Source organism: Bufo gargarizans, chromosome 11, assembly GCF_014858855.1.
Source record: "Bufo gargarizans isolate SCDJY-AF-19 chromosome 11, ASM1485885v1, whole genome shotgun sequence".
Taxonomy (NCBI): domain Eukaryota; kingdom Metazoa; phylum Chordata; class Amphibia; order Anura; family Bufonidae; genus Bufo; species Bufo gargarizans.
Genome location: NC_058090.1, coordinates 77,012,002 through 77,035,014, shown reverse-complemented (window position 1 = coordinate 77,035,014; position 23,013 = coordinate 77,012,002). Strand labels below are relative to the sequence as shown.

The following is a 23,013-nucleotide window of genomic DNA, read 5'->3' as shown; positions in this document are numbered from 1 at the left end:
CTTGGTGCTTCAATGTTTAGAGAGGAATCATTTAGCTGGATTTATATGGTTTGGATTGGACCACATAGTTCCAAAGTTTGATGGTTATTACCACATGACCAAAAATAAGGCCGCATAATGAGAATCAGACGGTCTGTGCAATCAAAGGATCAGATAGGATCAACTGAAACCCAATTTCTGGAAAATGTGTTTGGAGAGGTTTCAAAAATTTTATTGATTGTTCACTTGAAGTTGTGACATGTATTTGGCAATCAGAAGAGACATATTGTGAGCACAGTACAATGTACATGCATGAAGCACGTGCCGAGTTATCGTCCTGGCAATGAATCACTTCATTTACTGGAAACTATTTTTGACGTCTGCAAAGACCAAAAAGTTTAGGTTTGCTATAGATTTGAAGCCTTGGTAATGGTTAGAGACAATGGCGGAGTTATCTGGGCCCCAAGCGTTGAAAATTAGGTTCTCCTCAAATGCATTTTGGTAAGGAACCCTATCATTTGTTTATGAGGGAGTGCTTTCACTGATCAAAGGACCGTAGGTTCCCTCAGACTAAGGCCTCCTGCACAGGACCGTATGGCTTTTCCAGCATTTTGCGATCCGCAAAAAATACGGATGACGTGAGCGGAGCAGTTGGACCCTGATAGAACAGTACTACCCTTGTCCGTTATGCGGACAATAATAGGACATGTTCTATCTTTGAACGGAAAAAAACGGAAATACGGAAACTGAAGGCCTTCCGTTTCTTTTGCGGAACCATTGAAATGAATGGTTCTGTATACGGAACGCAAAAAACGGAATGTAAGCGGAAAGTGCAAGAGGCCTAAGTGCACTTCTGCGGCAGGGGTCCCGGTCGAATCCGGCAAAGAAAAAGGACAAAATACCCTCAGACACAACCTTTAATGGTTAGTTCAACCCCCCATGGCTTACAGCCCAGCAGTATTGTTGGCACCTGTAAAAAATTTATTTTTAGGACAGATTTAAAAAAAATTCAGCACAACTCACTGCCTGACAGGCTCTAAAATGATGGGAGTTTTCTTTTTGACAAGGGTTAGTACAGGAGAAGACAAAATAATTCACAGAAGGTTCACCAGCACACAATGTAGGATTGGCATACAGATATGGCCTCATTTTTGGAGACACTTGGGTAACTCCTACCACTCCCACAATTCACCTGGAACCCACCACGAACACTCGCTATGTAGCAGTGGTATAATCACGAGGTGTTTGGCAGGTATGACCTATGGGGTGGACAAAACTGGGGCCTGAAGGGACATGCTGCTTCTTTAATAAACACCATACACCATTAGCGTAGAAAATCTACATCTTGTGGACTAGATTTCTGGAAAGCATGTCACCCAAATCAAGTTCTGATGCTGGATTACCAGGAGAATGTCCCATGGTCCAGCATTCTTAGGGAGTGAACTTTTCCAAGTTCAAGGTGTTTTTTCTAATTACACCCCCACTCCGCGGGACATGTCAAGGTAAGCATACTTACCCTGCTCCCCAACCGACTCTGTGGGTCCTAGGCTGTCTTCTCTGGACTTCTGGTCCCCACATGTAAAACTCCTGCATGGATGGGGTCACATGCTCTGCTGCAACCAATGACTGGCTGCAGTAGTAATGTCTCCCTAAGCTGCTTGAGAACAAGTCACCGCTGTGGCTGTGACCCTGCCATTCAGGAGGGTTTACCTGTGATGACCTGAAGTCTGGAGAAGATAGCCCAGGGACCCATGTAGCCCAAGCCAAGAAAGAGCTTGGGGTAAAGTAAAAAATACACTGAAGTTGGAGAACCTCTTTAAGATCATCAGATCAATGGTAGAAAGCGTTGGAAAACACTTTACCCCTGTAAACCCTATAACAAAACGAACACCCAACAGTCCAGAAAACCAATATTCTGGCATCTCAAGGAACAGGATGGACCCCTACATTTTATCACGCTGTATATGGAATTGTTTAAGTTTACATTACAATTTCTAATAAATAACTATACCTCAAGCAAAATTAAAAGAAAATGCCCTCAAAATTCATGAACATAGAGAAAATCCCCTATTTTTGCCCTTTTTTTATATGAAAGACCCAAGACCAGTCAATGGCCAATCTGCCTCAGTTATCCAATAGGACAGGAACAGGGGATAATTATCTGGCCTAGTAAAGCTGGGTGGGAACCAGTGCGGGAGTGTCTCGTATTTGGCACAGTATCATGGAAGCTATATTCAGTTTGTGTACTTTTATATTACTTTTTAATACACAGGATATTACTTTTAACATCATTTTGGCATAATTTAACACCTCATATTTCAACGGAAGGTTTATTTAAAGGGGATTTTCTTCAGAAATAAAAATTGATCCACAAAGTGTTAGACATAAAAAAATAAACTATTCTGACACCGGTCTGATCCCCACTGCTCTTCACTTCCCGTTACTGGCTCGACAAGCTGAAAACGCCTGGAAAGGCCTGATCAGCCGATCACAGACCATAGCAATGCCCCGCCTCCGCCAGCGAATGGTTGAGTCTTCAGCATACTGAGCAGGAACCGGGTAGTGATGAACGGCGGAGACCAGAGCAGCGTCGGAACAGCAGTGGTGGAGCGAGTACGGTTCATTTCTTAGTTTCTAACCCTTTATGGCCCAAATGCTTATTTTTTTTTATTTTTTTTTTACATTTTAATGGAAAAACCCCTTTAAAGGGGATGTTCACCCTTCATTCACTTCAGCCCACATGGTCACAAATAAGCTGAACATTTCTTGTACACTAAATCTATGTCCGCTCATAACTTCCCTTGGAGCAGGGGTCAACAACCTCCAAAAACTACAACTCTCGGCATGCGTCCCTGCTTGAATACTCTCAGAACTCCCATAGAAGTGAACAGAGCATGCTGGGAGTTGTAGCTTCACAACAGCTGGTGTGCCGGAGGTTGCTGATCCCTGCCATAGAGGAAGGGCACACAACTGCCAAGGGGAATAGGTCCAGCTGTAAACTGCTTCTGATGCAGAAGTCACTAGAGGGAGCTTACAGCATTCAGATGCCATTGAGTGCTAGCTCCCTCTAGTGGCGACTGTATATAACCAGAATTCTATTATTTGTCAAAAACAGAGCTACTCCACATTAATATATTATACAAGTACTGAGCATACTAAACTTGAGAGAGTTCTAAGTGGTGACTGGTGCTCATTTTGAGTTTTGCTACGGGCTCCTATATTTTTGGTGTACAACAAAGCCTACAAATCTCTATGTAGACTGAGGCCGGCTGTACGGAAAAGCGCTTAGGTAGTTAAACCTTTAGCCGTGTGGGTGCAAATGACCAAAAGGTGAACATCCCTTTAAATAGAATGGCACACAGTATACACTATAATCCAATGAATAATCTAAGTTCTCTTCTAATATTGATAGTGCAAGTGCTTGGTACAATGTGTATGGAGCCTACACTGCATACTGTGCACGGGAGAACATGGCGGTGTCTTCTCGGGTCAGTTGTAGTAAATCCCCCATGCCCTGTGACATAGAGATTACACATACACGTTGTATTCTTCATCTTCATCGTGGAAGCCATCTCTCCAATGATTAGCATTAACAGTTTGGAATATAAAGACAAAAAGTACTTGGAGGATATTATTCTTCCTAATTTCGGGTGGCCGCCCAGATAATCAGTGCCAGAATGACAATTAGTATTATGACCACAAAGATGATAATGCACATCTTCTTCCGGGACTTGCGCTAGAAGAGAAAGGAAAAGAAAGGGAGGTGAGAAGATGGGAAGCGAGGGTGTGCTCCATGGCATATCACATTAGGATGTTCCTGCTAGGTGAATAACCTTAAAGGGGTTGTCCGGCCTGGGACCCACACCTATCTCTAAACCGGAGCCCACCGGAGCAGCTGCCCTCCAGCCACTTCTATGGGAGTGTCGAAAATAGCCGGCTATTTTCAGAAGTTCTACTGGAATGAATGGGAAGCTGGTCCCAGACATTGGGGGGAATATCCTACAAATATGCCCCCAATGTATGAGCTGACACAACCCCTTCAAAGAAATACTGAGGGGCGTTTACTTCTAACGCCACTATGGTGGGGTAAAGAAAGTTGAAAATGGTGGCCGTCCAGCAGCGGGTAACACTCCATGCTTCAGCGCCCAGCATGAGGCGAGCGGCTCCGATTTTTATAGTTTAGAGCAGAGGTCAGCAACTTTCGGCACTCCGGGTGTGGTGAAACTGCAACTCCCAGCATGCACACTTGCTTGGCTGTTCTCACAACTCCCATAGAAGTGTGTGGAGCGTGCTGGGAGTTGTAGTTTTACAACAGCTGGAGTGCCGGAGGTTGCTGATCCCTGGTTTAGAGCATGCGTTTGCTATATAATTCTATTAGCGCATGTGGAAATTGTATTATATTTATTTAATGATTTAGTGTATATTTTGCTATGTTGGTCCTATTTATATAGACTGGCTTATCTAGGCTGTATGATCTAATGTAAAGTGTATGGGGCACAAATCATCATAGTAACGATCGTTCGTCCCTCTAACAGTTTTGAGGCTGTTTCGACGAGCGCTGGATGACGTGTTTCATCATCTATCGGTTCCCAGTTCTGATGGGTACTTTGTAAGTCAATGCCTCGTTCACAAAGTGATGAGTTTCAGCTCACCCAATGATATCATCTGCAGAGAGGTCTGTCTTTTTGCACCTCATCAGCACACTTGTAAATGGCGCATCAAAGGCAGGCAGTTTTCATCCTTTTGGATGAGTTATATTTGCCAAAAATATGAACTGACCAATCTCAACTTTAAATTGGTGATTGCTATGAATCTAGTCAGGTGCTTTGTAGTCAATAGGGAAGTACAGATATTATCGGCCGATATTCAGGATTTTGTACGGTATCGGTATTGGCATCTAACCTTGCCGATAATGCGCATAAAGCGAATACTAGTGAGCGCTTCCATTATGGAAGGGTGCACTAGTATGCATTGGGTCCCAGGAGCAGGGGATGAAGCGCAGTAAGCGCTTCCGATACTCACCCTCCCTGGTCTTCTTTGATGGGGCCCGCGCTGCACTGTCCTGACCCCGTACAGCGTCAGGACGTAGTGCGCGCAATATGACCTCCGGGCCGGAGAATACAGGGGAGCTAGACGCCGGACCCAGAGATGAAGAGGAGCTGCGGCGCAGGACAGGTGAGGAGTTTTTTTTTTTATTCATCTGAGGTCTGATAGGGGTTAATAATAAAGGTCTGATCTGAGGTCTGATAGGGGTTAATAAAGGGCTGATCTGAGGTCGGATAGGGGTTAATAAAGGGCTGATCTGAGGTCGGATAGGGGTTAATAAAGGGCTGATCTGAGGTCGGATAGGGGTTAATAAAGGGCTGATCTGAGGTCTGATAGGGGTTAATAAAGGGCTGATCTGAGGTCGGATAGGGGTTAATAAAGGGCTGATCTGAGGTCGGATAGGGGTTAATAAAGGGCTGATCTGAGGTCGGATAGGGGTTAATAAAGGGCTGATCTGAGGTCGGATAGGGGTTAATAAAGGGCTGATCTGAGATCTGATAGGGGTTAATAAAGGGCTGATCTGAGATCTGATAGGGGTTAATAAAGGGCTGATCTAAGGTCTGATAGTGGTTAATAAAGGGCTGATCTAAGGTCTGATAGTGGTTAATAAAGTCCGTGAGAAGGGGGTGGGGGAATGGTGTCGAAATTGGCATTTGGCACTAGTATATTATAAATTGACTACCAACTAAGGGCTTTATTAATTTATAATTTACATTTATAATATACTAGTGCCAAATGCAAATTTCCACCACCTCAGTGTATGCCAACTAATATAATAAACATCGGTATAAATTATCGGCTATCGGCCTGAAAGTTCACAGGTTATCGGTATCGGCTCTAAAAAAAAAATCAATATCGGTCGATCCCTAGTAGACAACACGTGAGATGCCGTTAACTAAGGAGCTCTGTCCCAGTGACGTAACTGAATAATGGGATCTAGTCCATAGAATAGGCCCCATAACATGGTTGACTGAGTATAAGTCAGAAAAATACTAAAGGGGTTGTGCAGCCATTAATATTCAGGATAAGTCATCGATACCTGATCGGCAGGTGTCAGACACCTGACACCCCCACCGATCAGCTGTGACACTGCGTCTCGTCTCCAGTCTGAGCCATGGCGTAGTGTAATTAAAAGTATCCGCTCCATTCACCTGAACAGAGAGAGTACTTGTATTACACTGCACTTCCGAGATGAAGTGCAGTGTAATGAAGAGAAAGCAGCACTCGCATGGAGAACCACCTCCTCTTCAAACAGCTGATCGGTGGGTGGAGTGGGTGTCGGACCCCCACCGATCTGATATTGATGCCTTACCCTGAAGATAGGTCTTCAATATATACTGCCTGCACAACCCCTTTAACTTTCTTACCTGGTACTCCGCTGCTCGGGCCAGCTGCTGGTTGGCTTGCTGAACGTGCACCTCGGAGCTTTCTACGTTGGCCTCTATGCTGTCTGTGTGATAAGGACACAACACCCATTATTTTACTGACAGATCACTAATAACAGGTCAAAACCTAAGACTGGAAATAGAATAAATAATATTTCACAATAAAGAAAAACACTAAAAAGGCACAAAAATTAAGTATTTCAGCTCTTCATCCTTTAACTTAAATTTTGATTTTCCCGGAGCCGTAACTTTTTTATTTTTCTGTTCACAACATTAATTTCCAGGTTAAATCCACAAAATGTGTAACACACACACACGTCCGGTATCCGTGTTTTGCGGGATCCGCAATTTTGGGACCGCAAAACACATACGGTCATCTGAATGTAGCCTAAGAGACATAATATGCGCTAGTCATGTGGCCCCACATGCTCAACTACTTACCAATCATTTCTCCTTGCTCATGGACCATCATACCCAAGTCTTTAAAGATTTCATTGATGCCTCTGATGTCCTCCTGTAAATTAGGAGTTGATTGATATATTAGTACGTGGTATATGCAAAGAACACTAAGGGTGAGAGTTATCACCTCTCTGTGCGCCAGAAAAGTGCCCTTTTTACGCCGCCCTCGCGGCACATAGGATATCAAAACCGGTGCAGAAAGTGCAATTCCCCATCTCTGCCGGCCAACCGACTCCATTTAACGTGTACTGTGCACTTTATGGAGGATTTCATGACCGGAGTCCTTAATAGGCCTCGCTTATCAAAACTGGCCACACCCACAGCAACCAATCACAGCTCAGCTTTCATTTCTTAAACTGCTCTGAAAAAATGAAAGCTAAGCTCTGATTAGTTGCTATGGGCAAAGACAGTCTTAAATGCCATAGCAAAAAATCTATTTCTTTTTTACTTCTTTTAGACGGTTTTATAAAGAGTCTGTCACATGAAAGAACCCTTTAAAGGGGTTTTTCCACAATGCAAACAAGATAGTTGCTAAGTATCTGATCAGCGGGGGTCTGATCGATGGGATCCCCACCAATCACAAGGTCGGGGGGCCCGCGTCCCTGCCGAAACAAGAGGCAGGGGATAAGTATCTGAACAGTGGGAGGGTATGACTTCTGCGACACCCACCAATCTCAATCTCATAGTTGCCAGCTGTCCTTAAGTTGCCAGGACTGTCCCTGATTTTCAGAGACCTGTTCCCAGAAATTTTGGGCTAGGCTCAAAAATGGGCAGGGTTTACTCAGATGGGGGGGGGGTCCCCAGGGGCAGGGCTTATATTCCCAGTGTTAAATCCCTGTGTTCTAGTAGGGCACAAGGACGGGGGCTGACATTTCCAGTATAGGACAAACCTCCAGCTGATTGATGGCGGTCTCCCGTTCTTCTATGAGCCGCAGATCTTCCTCTGTGATCAGCTCCTCCTGCATCACTGCCTGCGGCTGACTCTCGCTGAAATACAAAAAGGGTCATCAGATGTGTAGAGATCACGTGCCCCTCCACCATTATTATTAACCCTCTTCCTGTGCAGAACAGTGACATCTGCAACTGAAGAAACCATTTACAAAGTGCCCCCATAACAGGGCAGCCTACAACAGTGCCCCCATAATACTGTCAGCCTGCAACAGTGCCCCCATAATACTGGCAGCCTGCAACAGTGCCCCCATAATACTGGCAGCCTGCAACAGTGCCCCCATAATACTGGCAGCCTGCAACAGTGCCCCCATAATACTGGCAGCCTGCAACAGTGCCCCCATAATAGGGCAGCCTGCAACAGTGCCCCATAATACTGGCAGCCTGCAACAGTGCCCCCATAATACTGGCAGCCTGCAACAGTGCCCCCATAATACTGGCAGCCTGCAACAGTGCCCCCATAATACTGGCAGCCTGCAACAGTGCCCCCATAATACTGGCAGCCTGCAACAGTGCCCCCATAATACTGGCAGCCTGCAACAGTGCCCCCATAATACTGGCAGCCTGCAACAGTGCCCCCATAATACTGGCAGCCTGCAACAGTGCCCCCATAATACTGGCAGCCTGCAACAGTGCCCCCATAATACTGGCAGCCTGCAACAGTGCCCCCATAATACTGGCAGCCTGCAACAGTGCCCCCATAATACTGGCAGCCTGCAACAGTGCCCCCATAATACTGGCAGCCTGCAACAGTGCCCCCATAATACTGGCAGCCTGCAACAGTGCCCCCATAACAGAGGTGCCAGAAGAAGTTGTCTGCAGTCAAGAAATCCACAAGGCACAATAGAAATGCTTAAAAGACATGAGTCAAACTTGAAAGTTATCCCCCATCCACAGGATAGGAGATAAGTACCTGCCTGGCGGAGGTCCGACCATGTGGGACCCTCACAGGTGCCTAGAGCAGGAGTGCCATTCCCTTGTGTGAATGGAGCAGCAGGATGAGCCTCACCATTCGTTCTCTATGGGACGGCTGGAGACCAGCGAGTACAATGCTTCACTGGCCGTCCCATAGAGAATGGCTGGAGCGGCAGGACCCATGCTTGACCTGCTGTTCCCTTCAAAAGGGGAAACGACACCCCTTCTCAGGATTGGTGTTCAGACCCCACCAATCAGATAGTTATCCCTTATCCTGTGGACAGGAGATGACTTTTAAACGTCACACCCCCATTCAACTGTGGTTCTTCTTTTCTGCAGCCAGTTGTGCCCTGATTGGCAGACATTTATCTCCTATCACGATAACAGGGGCCTCCCCATTTCAGCGGAGCGGTGGTCACACACGCTCCCTGCTGCTCCATTCATTCTGTATGGGACTGCTGGAGATAGGTGAGCAGAAGCACCCGGCTACTTCCAGAAGTCCCATAGGTTTGGATAGGTGGCAGACCACACGTGTGACCAGCACTCCATTCATATTAGCAAACACAGGGCCCCTGTTCTTGTGATCGCCATCGGCTTCAGTGGTCCGAAACCGGACGATCAGACAACACTTCTTAGGCCTCCTGCACACGAACGTCCCCCCCCCCCCCGTTTACTTTCCGTGTTTTGCGTTCAGTATACGGAACCATTCTTTTCAATGGATCAGCAAAAAAAACCGGAAGGTACTCCGTATGCCTTCCGTTTCTGTATTTCCTTTCTAAACATAGAACATGTCCTATTATTGTCCGCATAACGGACAAGGATAGTACTGTTCTATTAGGGGCCAGATGTTCCGTTCCGCAAAAAACGGAATGCACACGGATGTCAAACGTATTTTTTTATACTAAAAAAGCCATACGGTCGTGTGCAGGAGGCCTTAAAGGGAGAGAGAATTCACTGCCTCAGCTGAATATAATAATACCTATCACATAGCGATTTGTTGCTTTGTTTTATAATAAAACAACTTTAATCCATATGCAAATGAGCAGGTAAGTGCACCTCGGACGGGCCCAAACCGCTCTGTGCACCCTTGCCCCTCCTGCTTCCTCTGCCAGCCCCTCCCCCTTATTGATTGACAGGGCCAGGTTCCTGCATAGTCATCTCACCAGGCCCGGAGAGGGAGGGGCTGGCAGAGAAAGTAGGAGAGGCTTGGGCCCGCCCTCGGTGCACTTAACTGCTCATTTGCATATGGATGAAAAGTACTTTTTCTCCAGAATGAACTAATAAATTGCTAAGTGTCAGCTGAGCTAGCCCTACGAGGCACAGTGACCCGCTCTGCTATATCCATAACATCACATAATATAGTGCAAATATAAAAATATTCAAAATTAGAAACCCTTACTTTTCCCAGTTGACCAAAGAGCCATCCCTAATCCCATCATCTGGTGCTCCACCCTAGAAAATAATAAAATGGTCATTTCGGAAGGAATAACAGATTATACTGTATAACAAAGACATACCGGTACAAGGTGCGAGGTCTGGATAATCGAAACCACAACTGGTGCCTAAAAAGTTAGCGCTGGACTAACCTAGAGGAGCATGGACGCTCACTATATATAGGCATCTCATTATATGTCAGAGCAGTCAAGGTGTAGTAATACTTCCACCCCTAGGCGTCACTCTTGAGTCACAGTACCGGTGAACCCCCTCCATTTCTATAAGTCTTAAAGGGGAGAGAATGGACTCTCCTTCACGATCATGCGTTTCCCATTCAAACATACGGGCATAGTATAACGCAAGAGATGCTGGAGTAGAAATGGAGTGGTGGTCCTCAAGATTAACCCTGGCCATAGATGCTAATCGCCGGTGGGTCGACCTATCCAAACAGGGTTCACAGGATATACCCCTAGATACCTAGAGTGAAACTTTCTACTTGATCTTCTCTAAATTATACACAAATGGATGCAATTCCATGACCACATCAGTTCATGAAGGTACAAATTCACCAATGATCTCTTCATGTATGGAAATCTCAGGGGGCTCCTCGAACATGATTACTCTGCAGGATAAAGATTCTGCACCCAGTGTCTGGAGATAAAAAATGTAATGTTGTCTAGGCTGATTGCTGAGAATACCTGCTGTGAACACTAGGGGAAGCTTATGTGGCTACTTTGGAAGAGGGGGCGAGAAAACAGGAGTACTAGGGGCATAGTGGACATTGCTGTGACTACCATTAAAGAGGTTGTCCCACTGTAAGAAAGTATCCCTTAACTACGACTAATGAATGGAGATGTGACCGATGGGACCTCCACCAATCACAAGCATGAGGTGATGGAGTGTGCAGGAGCGGCGATCCCTTTCTATAGGTAGGTGAGCACTTTACTCGGCTTCTCTTCAATGGAACAGTAGTACTCATGCGTCACCACCGTTCCATTCATTCTAGGGACTCTGGCACCTCATTCTTGTGATCAGTGGGGGTCTCAGTGGTCGGACCCCACCAATCAGTGTGGATAACAAATTTGTTCTTCTTAAGAACAGAGTGGTATGTAAGGCCAGGCTTGCACACCCCTGGTTGTATGCGTTTTCTGGGAGGTTATCAGTCTGGATCCACCCAACGCCGGTTGCTGGCTCATCATTTTTGGAGAAGACTCCCAGACAAGATTTCTCCCCTCTTACACCAGGACCTCTATACTTTCCACTACTTGTACTGCTATTCTGTAACCTTACAGATACGTATCAGCATCCAGGCTTGAACTATCGGGGCTACAAACCTACCGATACTCTGGAGCCAGCCCGGACCCTGGCCACAAAGTCCTTCTCCTTTTCTGCAGCCAGGCGTTGAATCTTCTGAAAGTTGGTCAGGGCAGAGGAGAACTCGTTCAGCAGCCTGTCCTTCTGTAGCTTTCTCTGTCTCTGGAAAAGAATAAGAACTGGAAAGTTGCATTGCTGTTACCAGAAAGTGAAAGACATTCTAGAGTGAAGCGTTGGTTCTTGGAGACCCATAGCACGCTCTTCATTCTCTGCGAGGCACTGTTCTTCAGATAGGGACAGGTTCCCTGAGATAGGACCTGCATCTATAGATATGCAATAAATGTTCATTTAAACCTTTTACGGCGTTAAAAAGTCACAAATTATGGCCCATGCCATATCTGCGCTATCATTTGTGACTTTTTGCACTACTTGCCCATGTTCGAAGCTCATGAGAAAAGGGGTGGGGCTTGGCTGGTAATAGACACGGCTTCCCCGATCAGACAGACTTTTCTGGAGCACAGAGGGCCGAGATCTGCCTAGTTTATGAAGAGGCATGCCCACATCACTCTCCAGCGGATAGGGGATCAAGACTGCCAGCCTTGATGAATCTCCCCTAATGGCATATCATGTGCAGGGAACATCATGTATCTTCTTGAACCTGTGGGGTCAGAGGCCGAACTCCAACATGGCCGCTCGCTGTAAATACACGGCTCTGCTTCCTCCTCCCTGATGGATGAGGTGTGGGCAGTGTGGTATGCGAAGTCTACTCCTTCACCAAACTCACGCTTATAACTCATCTCCGCTGACCAAACAAGTCACTTTTAGCGTTGAAACGAACCCACAGTGGGGCACACTGTACAATAAATGGGGTGCACCCTTTTTTTTTTTTAACTCCTTACCTCACTTCTTTTGCTAAGCCACCTCCCTTTCCTAGACAATGTCTACGGAGGGGGAAGATTTTGACATCTCCCGCACCTCGTCATAAATTACGTGCACACCACCGGCAGTCCTTGTGCCAGAGTGAAATCTATGGCAGATTGGAGCTGCTGTAGATTTCGGTCTTCATCTGTGTCTACAAACAGGCGCAAATGAAGAAAAATAAGTGGCAAACCCGCTGGCACCGACCACTCCCTTGCCCACACCCCCTTTCCAGAAAGTGGCAATGGCGGCGCTGAAACGCCACAGTTCGTCAGGGGGTTAGCGCAGGGAGATGATAAATAATCAGCGGGTGCCTGTTGTTGTACAGATTAGACACCTGCCAGCAGAGTCTGTGACCGGAGCCCACGATCCCCTCCAATGCAATAGTCAAGTGCAACGACGCCACGTGAGTGCACATTTGGAGGGAGGGGACTCCCCCGACCTCTGTTCATGGCAGCCAGAAGCCTTGTGTAGGTTCCCTGGCCTGCCATAGTAAACTTCCTATTAAGCCCTGGCAGGGCTTATTAGTGATTTTGCCAGAGACTGCAATAGCAAACCACTGCAGTCTATGGAATATAGAATATATCCTAACTTTCGCTGTATTTTTGCGGTGCACATGGTCGACGCCCGTGTTTGGCGGATCTGCAGCTAGCAGTCCACGATACGGGCACGGCCGTCCCACGGTCGTGTGAATGCGGCCTAAATATGGAGGAGAGTTGATCAGATGTAATATTAGGTGACGCAATTTAGACATGGAAAACATCACGGTCACGACCGTACGACATCCTGACGACTATAAAGTACCTGATCGCTGTCGGAAGGGAGCGACGAGAAGTCCTTGAGACATTTGTCCGTGTCTTTGGCAAGCTTGTTCACATATTGTATCTTCTGCTGCCTGGAAAACACAAAAACGGAGAAAAGTCATAGACATTACGAATGTCTATAGATAAGATCACAAACCGTGAGGAATAATCATCATCATCATCATCATCATCAATATTAATACACAGAAAAGGCAAGCTGCTTGTGGACCTTCTGACATTGGGCATGAGGTCACACCTCTATAGAAGCAGCTGAGATGCCTCCATAGTAAAACTAGTCTCATTTTTTTTTCTAGCGACCACCTCCTCCCACCACTCCGTGTAACATGTCTCCATTAGATTATGTTCCATGGTTCCACGCTGCTTTCCATTCCACTTTGGAAGTCCCATAGCGATGAACGGAAAGCTCAGTGCAAGCGCGGCTGCTGCTCTATTCTCCACAGCGGTGAAAGGAGGGCCGTCGCCCATGCGCAGCCTTTCTCTGTTTTCTGGAGACAGGAGCAGGTCCCAGAGGTGGGACTCACACCTATCTGACATTGATGGCATGAGACAAACCCTTCAAAGCGATTATTGAGGAATATTGTGTAAGCCCCTTTTCTGCGCCCAAAACAGCTGTGACCAATTGAGGAATGGACTCCTCAAGAAAGTATTCCTATGGTATCTGGCATCTAGACGTTGGAAGCAGATCCTTTAAGTCCTGTAAGTTGTGAGATGTAGCCCCCGTGGATACGATTTGTTTTTCCAGCACGTTCCACAGATGTCAATCAGATTGAGATCTGGAGAATTTGGAGGCCAAGTCACCACCATGATCTCTTTGTCATGTTCCTCAAACATTTTTTTCTCAGTGTGGCAGGTTGCAATATCCTGCTGAAAGAGGCCATTGCCATTAGGGGACACCGCTGCCCAGAAGGGGGTGTGCAAGTCAGTATAATGGTCGTGTTGCTGGTACATGCCAAAGTACCTTTCACATGAATGCCAGGAACTAAGATTTCCCAGCAGAACATTTCCTGCCTCCACATCCTTGTGCCATCTATGACGTAAATGCAACCGGTAGCCACAGGATGCAAACAGTGAATCTCCAGATCAGACCGCCTTCTTCCACTGCTCCATGTTCTGATGTTCACGTGCACACTGTAGACCCTTTGGGTAGTAGACATTGGCACTCTGACCCATCTGAGACTACTCAACCCCATACACATCAAGCGGTGATGCCCTGACATCTTTCTATCATCGCCAGCAGTCGCTCCTTCAGTAAATCGATGCTACAGCAGCCATTCTGTGGGATCGGACCAGCGTTCACTCTCTGCTTTTGGCATCAGCTCCTCCACACTTCCCATTACAAAAGGAGCAGGAAAGTACCTGAGTTCATAGCAGGTTTACGTGGACACTCCAGGGTCAGATAGATAAGCACAGTAGACATTGGGGGAAGTGTATTATGAGACGACTTTTATAAAACAGTTCTGCTTTGAGTTTACACCGGCGAAAGGTGCGCCAAATTTTGGCAGTCTGCAACACTTTTTTTTTTTGCAGATCCTGACACAGCAAATCCTGTAGAACCAAGGGGTTCATCTCCTGACCTTCTCCATGTTCGGCTAGAGAATAAGTGAAGAGACGGGGTCTAGCCAAGGGATGGGGCTTAATCCTTCTGTCCTATGGGGGAGGCTCCTGCTCCAGTTTTAAAGCTTGTCACCGGACAGTGAGGAGGAGGGAAGGGTCACGGATGTACCTGTGATAGGTGCCAGGAGATCAGTGAGACTGGCAACACGTGGTTTGATCTGTTTCTGGTGATGGCCACATTCCTTGCCTCAGGTGTTGCTTATGTGGTCATTTATCCTTCCCTATTTATTGTGGCTTCTCCCACTATACTGTGCGGTTTATAGCTTCAGTCTGGTTTTAGATTGCTGGTGTTTGGATCTCGGCAGAGTTCCGGTGCTTCCATTGCCTTTTGAAGTTATGTGTCTTCTTTCCCTTTTGTTTATTGTTTAGGTTTCTTGTGTTGCTCTTTTCCTTGTCATTTGTGTTTAGGCCTGAGGGAGACTCCTGTTCGTCCTACCGTTTGGAGGAACAGGTTGTCTCTTGTCCTGACATTAGTACCAGGCTCCTAAGGGGGGATTTGGGACTTCAGGTTCCTGTGTATGAACTCACCTACCTCTGAGTTCAGTTCATACTTGCAGTCAGTCAGGACTTGGAATTAGGGTTTCTCTAGGAGGTGACCTGCTCCTTTCCCTAGTTTCCAGGACTTTCCCATCACCCCTTTCCCTCCTACTGTTCCGGTGTGGGTTTCCCTCCCATACATGAAACGTGACAGGAGGACACTGCTAATCTCCTATGACAGACAGGGAACATTGCGGGGTATTCCGATCTGGGACATTTATGGCACGGAAATAGGATATGCCATAAATGTCCGATAAGTACGGGACCCTGCTCCTATCTCCAGAGCATAGCCCGTTCACTGCAGAGCCCCATTATTGAGACAGGAGCAAGTCATGCACCTATCAGACATTTGAGGCATATCCTATTTCTATGCCATTAATGTCCCAGATCGGGATACCCCTTTAGTTGTAACATAAGGCAAAACAGGACCCAAGAGAAAGGATGAGATGAAAGGAAAAAGGTTTGGAAAGTTTTTTTTTTGGTTTTTTTTCTGTATTTAGTACTCTTTTAAGAGGTTGTACAGTTTACTACATGGATGTTCTCTCTGATCCCTGTGGAAGCACATCCAACTACTGCAGCACATTACTCTTCCCTGCTGCAGAGCATCCTCCCCTCTCTCATATAGAGTATATTATACAGTATGACTCAGACCCAGTCACTGCTGTGTCAAAGAGACGACCGACTGATGACATCACCAGCACGCCAAGGCCTTCTCGTAGAGTTCCAGTTTCCCCATTTTACAACTGCTCAGACCTAACAGCTCTGTCCACAGCAGCGAGGGGTTCTGTGTGACCCGATATCAGTACTCACAACTGGTTCTGTAGCTCGGCTGTGTCTTGTACGGTCCCCAGCTGATTCACTATCCTCTGTATCTCGGCAGCTGCACGGCAAAGAAAAAAATTATGGTTAGAAATCTGACACACAAAAAAATCCAAAATCAGAAACTGCTTTCTATTGAAGTTTATGAAAGTTCTTCCTGTCCGGTTACTAAGGACCGACCCTTAGGCCCCTTGCACACGGGCGTCACGGATTTGGTCCGTTCACGTAACGCATTGCACCCGCGCGGAAAACTCTCCCGTGTGAAAGAGGCCTTATTATTACACTAGTAGAGGTCCAACTCTCAGCACACCCACTGTGGAACTGGCCTCTTCACTATTTCTATTGGCCCCCCTGTTTGTCCCATTCTAGTGAAGGGACTGAGATGCAATACCGTGCGCCTCCACTACCAAACGTATGGTGCTGTGACACTAGAGCAGCGGCTTCAATCAGCTGATCAGCGGGAATGCCATCTCATAATGGTGGCCTATTCTTAGAGGGGGTGTCCAGGAAATATGTAGGATCATGAAACCCACTTTGCACACAGCTTTAACTTTCTTACTGCAAGGTCCAAACTTTGATCATGCGACCCCCGTCCACTGCTGCCGCCAACGTCACGTCCATCACTGAACAATTCTCTCTTCCAATCTAGCGAGAAACTCTGAGTGCATCCACGGAAACAGTCCACTAGCCTGTGCATGCTCCGGGACTGGGGGCTGGATGACATCACGGCTCGCTAACCCGTGCAAATCAGTTAACCTCTGCGCCCAGAACCTCTGCTTGGGAGAAGAGCTCACCGATGGACGTAACACTGGTGCACGCGCCATGTGGAGAAGTGGTGGATCGGAGTTTGGATCTTGCAGTAGTGGTGCAGGTGCCCCTGCCCTGCCGTAAGAAAATGGAGAGATCGGAGGCAATGCAGAAGATCTGAGCAGCGTGGAGCAGGTATGAATGAATCTTCCGTTTCAGGAGGCAGGCTGCGGGAAATTGCTTAAATATCGTAATTAGCGGAAAGCCATTTTAAAGTGGTCCTCCAGGAACATGGCTACCAGCAACTTGTCCTAGAATGTAAAGAGGACTGGTTACCACTACTTGCAGATCTGCCTAGGAGAGCCTCACTACACATGATGTGATCCTGCCTACACAATAGGTCATCATGGCTGAGCAGCCTAACAGGAACACTCACCAATGTGTCAGAGCTTAGTCTCCAGTGAGGTCCCATGCCCTCTCCCTCTTGGGGAGCTCTGCAAGTGGAGCAACGAGTCCTCCTCACATTCTAGGACAGGTTGCTGGCCGCCATGTTACATTAATCCCAAAGAACCCCTTTCAATAGAGGTTAATATTGATGACATAATCTCAGGATAGGTCACCAATATATGATGTGTGGGGGGTCAGACACCTGGCTCTTACATCGATCAGCTGTTTGAATGGGCCTTGGCACGCTGGTGACTACTGCAGCCTCATCGCCGCTTACCAAGCATAGCGCCATACATTGAATAATGGCTGAGCTTGGTATTGCAGCTCAGCCCCATTGAATTGAATAGGACTAAGCTGCACACAGGCCACATAACCGATGAATGTGACATCACTGGCCTAGGAAGAGGCCACGGCACTCCGTCTCTTCAAACAGCTGATCAATGGGGGTGCCAGGAGTCCGACCCCTGTATATCAGATAGTGATGATCTATTATACCATATTAAACACCCGGAAAACAGGTAATAACAAAATGACTGCATGTTCCTGGGCTGAAAAGGAGTTATTCCAAAATAAAGCAACCATCTCCTGCTCCACCTGCATATAATACTGGTAATATCAAAAACTCCTTCTTTTTGCTACTTTCTCCTGCATGCAAGGGTGGCAGAACAGGAAGTCTACAAGGTGGGGCTTCAGCCAATAGCTGCAGAGCCGGAAGTGATGTCAGAGAAGCTTCAGCCAATGGCTGCAGAGCAGGACGTGATGTCAGAGAAGGCACTGCCCTGTAACATGCAGCAGTAGGTGTTCATTTATGCAACATAAAAGTAGGACAGGAATGACATACAGGCTTGTGTTATCCTCAGGATGTTGGCGGAGATAGTCTGTGCCAGCTGTGCTGGGTCGCGGGTGGTATTATAGGCCATGGCTGTGGTTGATTGGCAATTCTGTTCTCATCCGAAGTGTTCAGGTCGATGCTCTAACACCTTGAAGACAAAAAATATATATAAAGTACAGAAGTTCCCAAGTCCAAAGTTCATTTGTGGTTATAACAATGCTCGTTAAACAGCACCAGCTAAATTGTCGCTAAAATCTGCTAATGTGCAGGTGCAAAAATATATACCCCCTCTCTGTAACATCTACACCACACGTAAGAATCAATTGATGGACACAAATCCTAATCATTGACCACTGGGCGATCATCACCTTCACCACAAAGATACTGGTCATTAGCTGATCCGTTGCCTAATGGAGATTGTTCTATGGGGGCCATATAAGAGAGACCTCTGATGATACACTTACACAATCACATTGCGGTTGCACAGTTCCATTTCTCCTGATCATCTTTGAGATGTTTCTACACCTTGATTGGAGTCCACTTGTGGTAAATTCCTTTGATTGGACATAATTTGGAAAGATACAACCTTGTCTATATAAGATCTCAGAGCTGACAATGCATATGATGCAAAAACCAAGCCATGAGGAGGAAAGAACTGTCTGTAGAGCTCAAAAACAGGATTGTGTGGCTCCATGGATCTGAAGAAGGGGAGAAAAACATTTCTGCTGCACTAAAAGTTCCCAAAAGCTGTGTCTTCCATAATTCTTAAATGGAAGATGTTTGGAACAACGAGGAATCTTCCTAGAGTTGGCCGTCCCACCAAACTAAGTATGGTAATCAGTGGAGAAGGCACTTGTCTTTTTGTCCACAATATGTCCCCACTTCTCCTCCTCCTCTATTAGGACTCCACAGACAGGGCTCCCTTCTTCCTATAGCATATAACTTATTTTTTGCTGCCTCCAGACAAAGATCTTCTTAGAATTTAGATTCCATTAGTCACACCACTCCATGGAAGCAGGAAGCCAGCCAGGACAGGGAAGAGGACAGAGAGGACTACTGGACAGAATCCATATTAGAATAACACGCCCAGCTTTATACCATATAACAAGATATCGATGTGTTCCATTACATATCAGTAAAAAACAACCCTGGAGCTCACCTCATACCTGGTCTCACCTTTATAGCTTCATCAAGGACACTCCTTAAAGGGGTTGGCCAGTTTCCTATATTGATGACCTAACCTCTGTCTCCTTAGGGAACACACTTGCTAATCCTTCCCCTGTCAATGGCTAAGAGCCCCTGGGTATTTAAGGCACCCTCTCAAGGGAGATGGCGCCTGAGCTTCTAGGTTCCTTGGTGACCAGCAAATGTGTACTCAATTCTGGTGTCTCAGCTTCTGTGATTTGCCTGCCTTATATCCTGTGTGTTTATCCAGCGTGTCTCCACGCCTGACCCGCCCTGCATGTGTTATCTGGCACTTTCAGTTTGAGCCTGCTAGTCTATCCTGTGTCTACATATATCTACACTTCCAGTTTGTGTCCTGGACCTCACAACCAGCATTCAAGTCTAAGTGACTGTTCAGACCACACCTGCAGTTATTCAGAGCTCCTGATGCTTTCTCCAGTCCAAGACCCCAGTAGGTCAACTGCCAGTTATACTTGGACTGTCCCAGGAGGTAGCGGTCTGGTTGCTCCCCTGCGGCGAAGTCCAGATCCCTACACAGGGGTTAAAGGGTGAACACCAGGGCAGTGCCAGAATAACACACTTAGGGTTTAGCCCAAAGACAAACCGGTTAGTTGGCACAGTGGGTCCACACACTCACCAGCACAATCAAAAATCTCATCAAAACTGCATAGTTTTGAACAAAGCTCAAACAAAACCTATAGAAAACAATTAAGGTCCAGATCCCCACTTAACCCCTCAAGTGCCATAGTAACTATGTCATATATAAATTCAATTTATGTGACAACAAACCCCCGCTCAACCTTGTATATCCACACTCCTTTAAAGGTAGGTTCACACGTGAGTTCACATATCTGGTAGGCTGGTTTAATACCACTGATGAGCGGAGCTCCAGACACACTTCTGGCCACGCTTCACCAGAAACTACCCTGAATTCTGAGAAGATCAAAAACTTGATGTGGAAGTTTTATGCTATAAGAAGAAGTAGGCCCTATTTGTGGAGTCCTGGAGGAGAAGAGGGGACATATTGTGGACAATCTTGAAGTACCCTATGGTACAAGTGACTTTTTAATTCCGGGACCAAGAAGATTCAACTTTTTGGCCTTAATTCTAAGTGTCATGTTTGGAGAAAACCAGGCACTGCCCAATACCATCCTTATAGTGAAGCATGGTGGTGGCAACATCATGCTGTGGGGGTGTTTTTCAGGGGCTGGGACAGGTGACTGGTCAGGGTTGAGGAAAAGCTGAATGGAGCAAAGTACAGAGATATTCATAAAGAAAACCTGATCCAGAATACCTTAGGTTGGGCTGAAGGTTCACCTTCCAACAAGACAATAATCCTAAGCACACAGCCAAGACAACACAGGAGAGGCTTAGGGACAACCCTGTGAATGTTCTTGAGTGGCCCAGCCAGAGCCTTGACTTGAACCTTCTCTGGAGAGACATGTCTGTCCACCGACGGTCGCCACCCAACCTGACAGAGCATGAGAGGATCTCCAGAGAAGAACTTCACAAAATCCCCAGATTCAGGTGTGTAAACCTTGTGGAACCATCCCCAAGAAGACCAGAAGCTGTAATGACTGCCAAAGGGGCTTCAACTAAGTCCTGAGTAAAGGACCTGAAGACTTCAGATTGCAGTCAATGCAAGATTTTCGTTTCTCCTTTTCAAAATATTAGCGAAGATTTAGAGCTTTCTGTTCTCACTTTCTCATTATGTGAGTTATGTGATTTTATTTTATCACAAGACCACAACATAACAAAATGTGAAAAAAAGGAAAGGGTCTGAGGACTTTCAGAAAGCAGGGGTCCCCACTGACCCCTAGAGCAGAGATCCCATGTTCCCGTCCTGATGGAGCAGCAGGCTGGGCATGCCCCCATTCATTCTCTATGGGACTGCCAGAGAGGACCAGCGGTGGTCAAGGTTCATGGGATCTCCTGACACCGGCTCTGCTATGTCTGTGTTCAGTGAAGCAAAACCTTACCGTAAATCTATTCATGGCAGAGAAAAGAGGAACCAAAACTGCCTGTGTGCGCTACCGTACGTACAGTGCCCATAGAGCCAGCGAAACGCATTGTGCCACTTCCTGCCACAGAGAGGCCGCCCCCTTCTGGCAGATTTTGCAATGACAACTGCCAGGAGTGCCATGTGGCCCCTGACAGCTGTCACCATTTGGGAAGTGCAGGGTTAAATGGTCCGCTGACCGTACGAGAAGGCCACTCCACAGATGTAGCAGTGCCGAGTATGTCTTCGATCTATAGTGACTACATAGTCTGCAAAGTCTCATCCATTAATGATGAGAGCTCTCAGCAGTTCGGACCACCATATATGCTCTGACCACCCCCACCGTTCCCAGAGGACTTCCTCGCCCTGTAGCGTACACTTACCAGGGCTCCACCACCGTCTGACAACCCAGTGAAGTCTGACAACCCTGTTATAGGCTTCCTTTATGCAAATATACAGCAAAGGGTGGGACTGACTGATGTGTAGGAGGGTGCAGTGTCGGGGGGCTCCGTCCTCAGCGCTGGTTTTGGGTGGAGGGGGCTACCCCATCGCTGACGGACAGCGCAACAGATATGGGTTTGTATTGTGGCGGCTACCGACAGAAAGTGCCGCCATAGTGGTTCAGTATATGTACGTGACTTAGTGCCAGGTGCTGCCAAATCCAACCGCAAACCCAGGACTGGCACAGCCCTGACCCTGGCGAGTACCAGGATAAGATGGCGACAACCAACTTGGCACCCAGGGTCCTGCACAGGGACTGGGGCATTGTGCCCTTCAGGACCCTGGCAAAGCTGGGTGACAGTCACCCTGTGGGTGCTGCCCTGGCAGAACAGGCTCTGTGTGGTACTACAAGCCCCAGCATGCACATGACTGGGCTGGGATAAAAGGAGAACCCCCCCTCCTGCCGGTCACATGACCACTGTTCCCTCTGATTTCCTGACTTCACCGGGAGAACAACACAGTCACGTGACCCGGTGGCAGCCGTCAGCTTGGAGCCCCCCTCAGGGTGGTGGTGCCATGGTGTGGTCATGTGACCCTGGTGGTACCCGCCGGTGGCCCGGGTGCCCCCTCCTCCGCCCCGTACCTGTCTCCGGCGGCCTCCGTCTGCTCCCTCCCTGCTGACGGGCAGCGCAGACTCAGTCCTGCCGGGGAGGAGGAGCCGCCAGCAGCAGCAGCTGATCTCCTCACCCCGGTGCAGGCTGGGTGCCCGTCTCTGGGGTGCTAGGGTGACACCCATTGGGGTGGGGGGAGTCAATGTTTTGATAATGCCAGGGGAGGGGGGGGGGGGGGTATAAAAGGGAGATATAGGAATAAACGACTTAAAGGGTGTGTCCTGTCGTATGCTCTACTAGTTGCTATGGCAACAACAGTGTGGAGCAGGAACAATTCCTCGAGAGCTCTGCTTGCTGTCAGCCAGTGGATATCTACTGGTTGCTATGGCAACGACAGTGAGGAACAGAAACAATTCCTCGAGAGCTCTGCTTGCTGTCAGCCAGTGGATATCTACTGGTTGCTATGGCAACGACAGTGAGGAACAGAAACAATTCCTCAAGAGCTCTGCTTGCTGTCAGCCAGTGAAAATCTGGTTGCTATGGCAACAACAGCAGGAAA

The 23,013-nt window shown here is 47.2% G+C and overlaps 1 protein-coding gene across 1 annotated transcript; it reads right to left on the bottom strand.

The window, feature by feature from the left end:
• Positions 1-878: 878 nt before the first annotated feature.
• Positions 879-22,587, bottom strand: STX7 (syntaxin 7). Its single transcript, XM_044271977.1, has 10 exons — positions 22,487-22,587; positions 18,228-18,366; positions 16,184-16,253; positions 13,203-13,293; positions 11,505-11,642; positions 10,132-10,184; positions 7,760-7,856; positions 6,852-6,924; positions 6,393-6,475; positions 879-3,715 (listed from the first exon to the last, which is right to left on the bottom strand). The coding sequence occupies exons 2-10, from the start codon at positions 18,304-18,306 to the stop codon at positions 3,620-3,622; spliced, it is 780 nt and encodes a 259-aa protein (XP_044127912.1). The 5' UTR covers positions 18,307-18,366; positions 22,487-22,587; the 3' UTR covers positions 879-3,619.
• Positions 22,588-23,013: the final 426 nt, after the last annotated feature.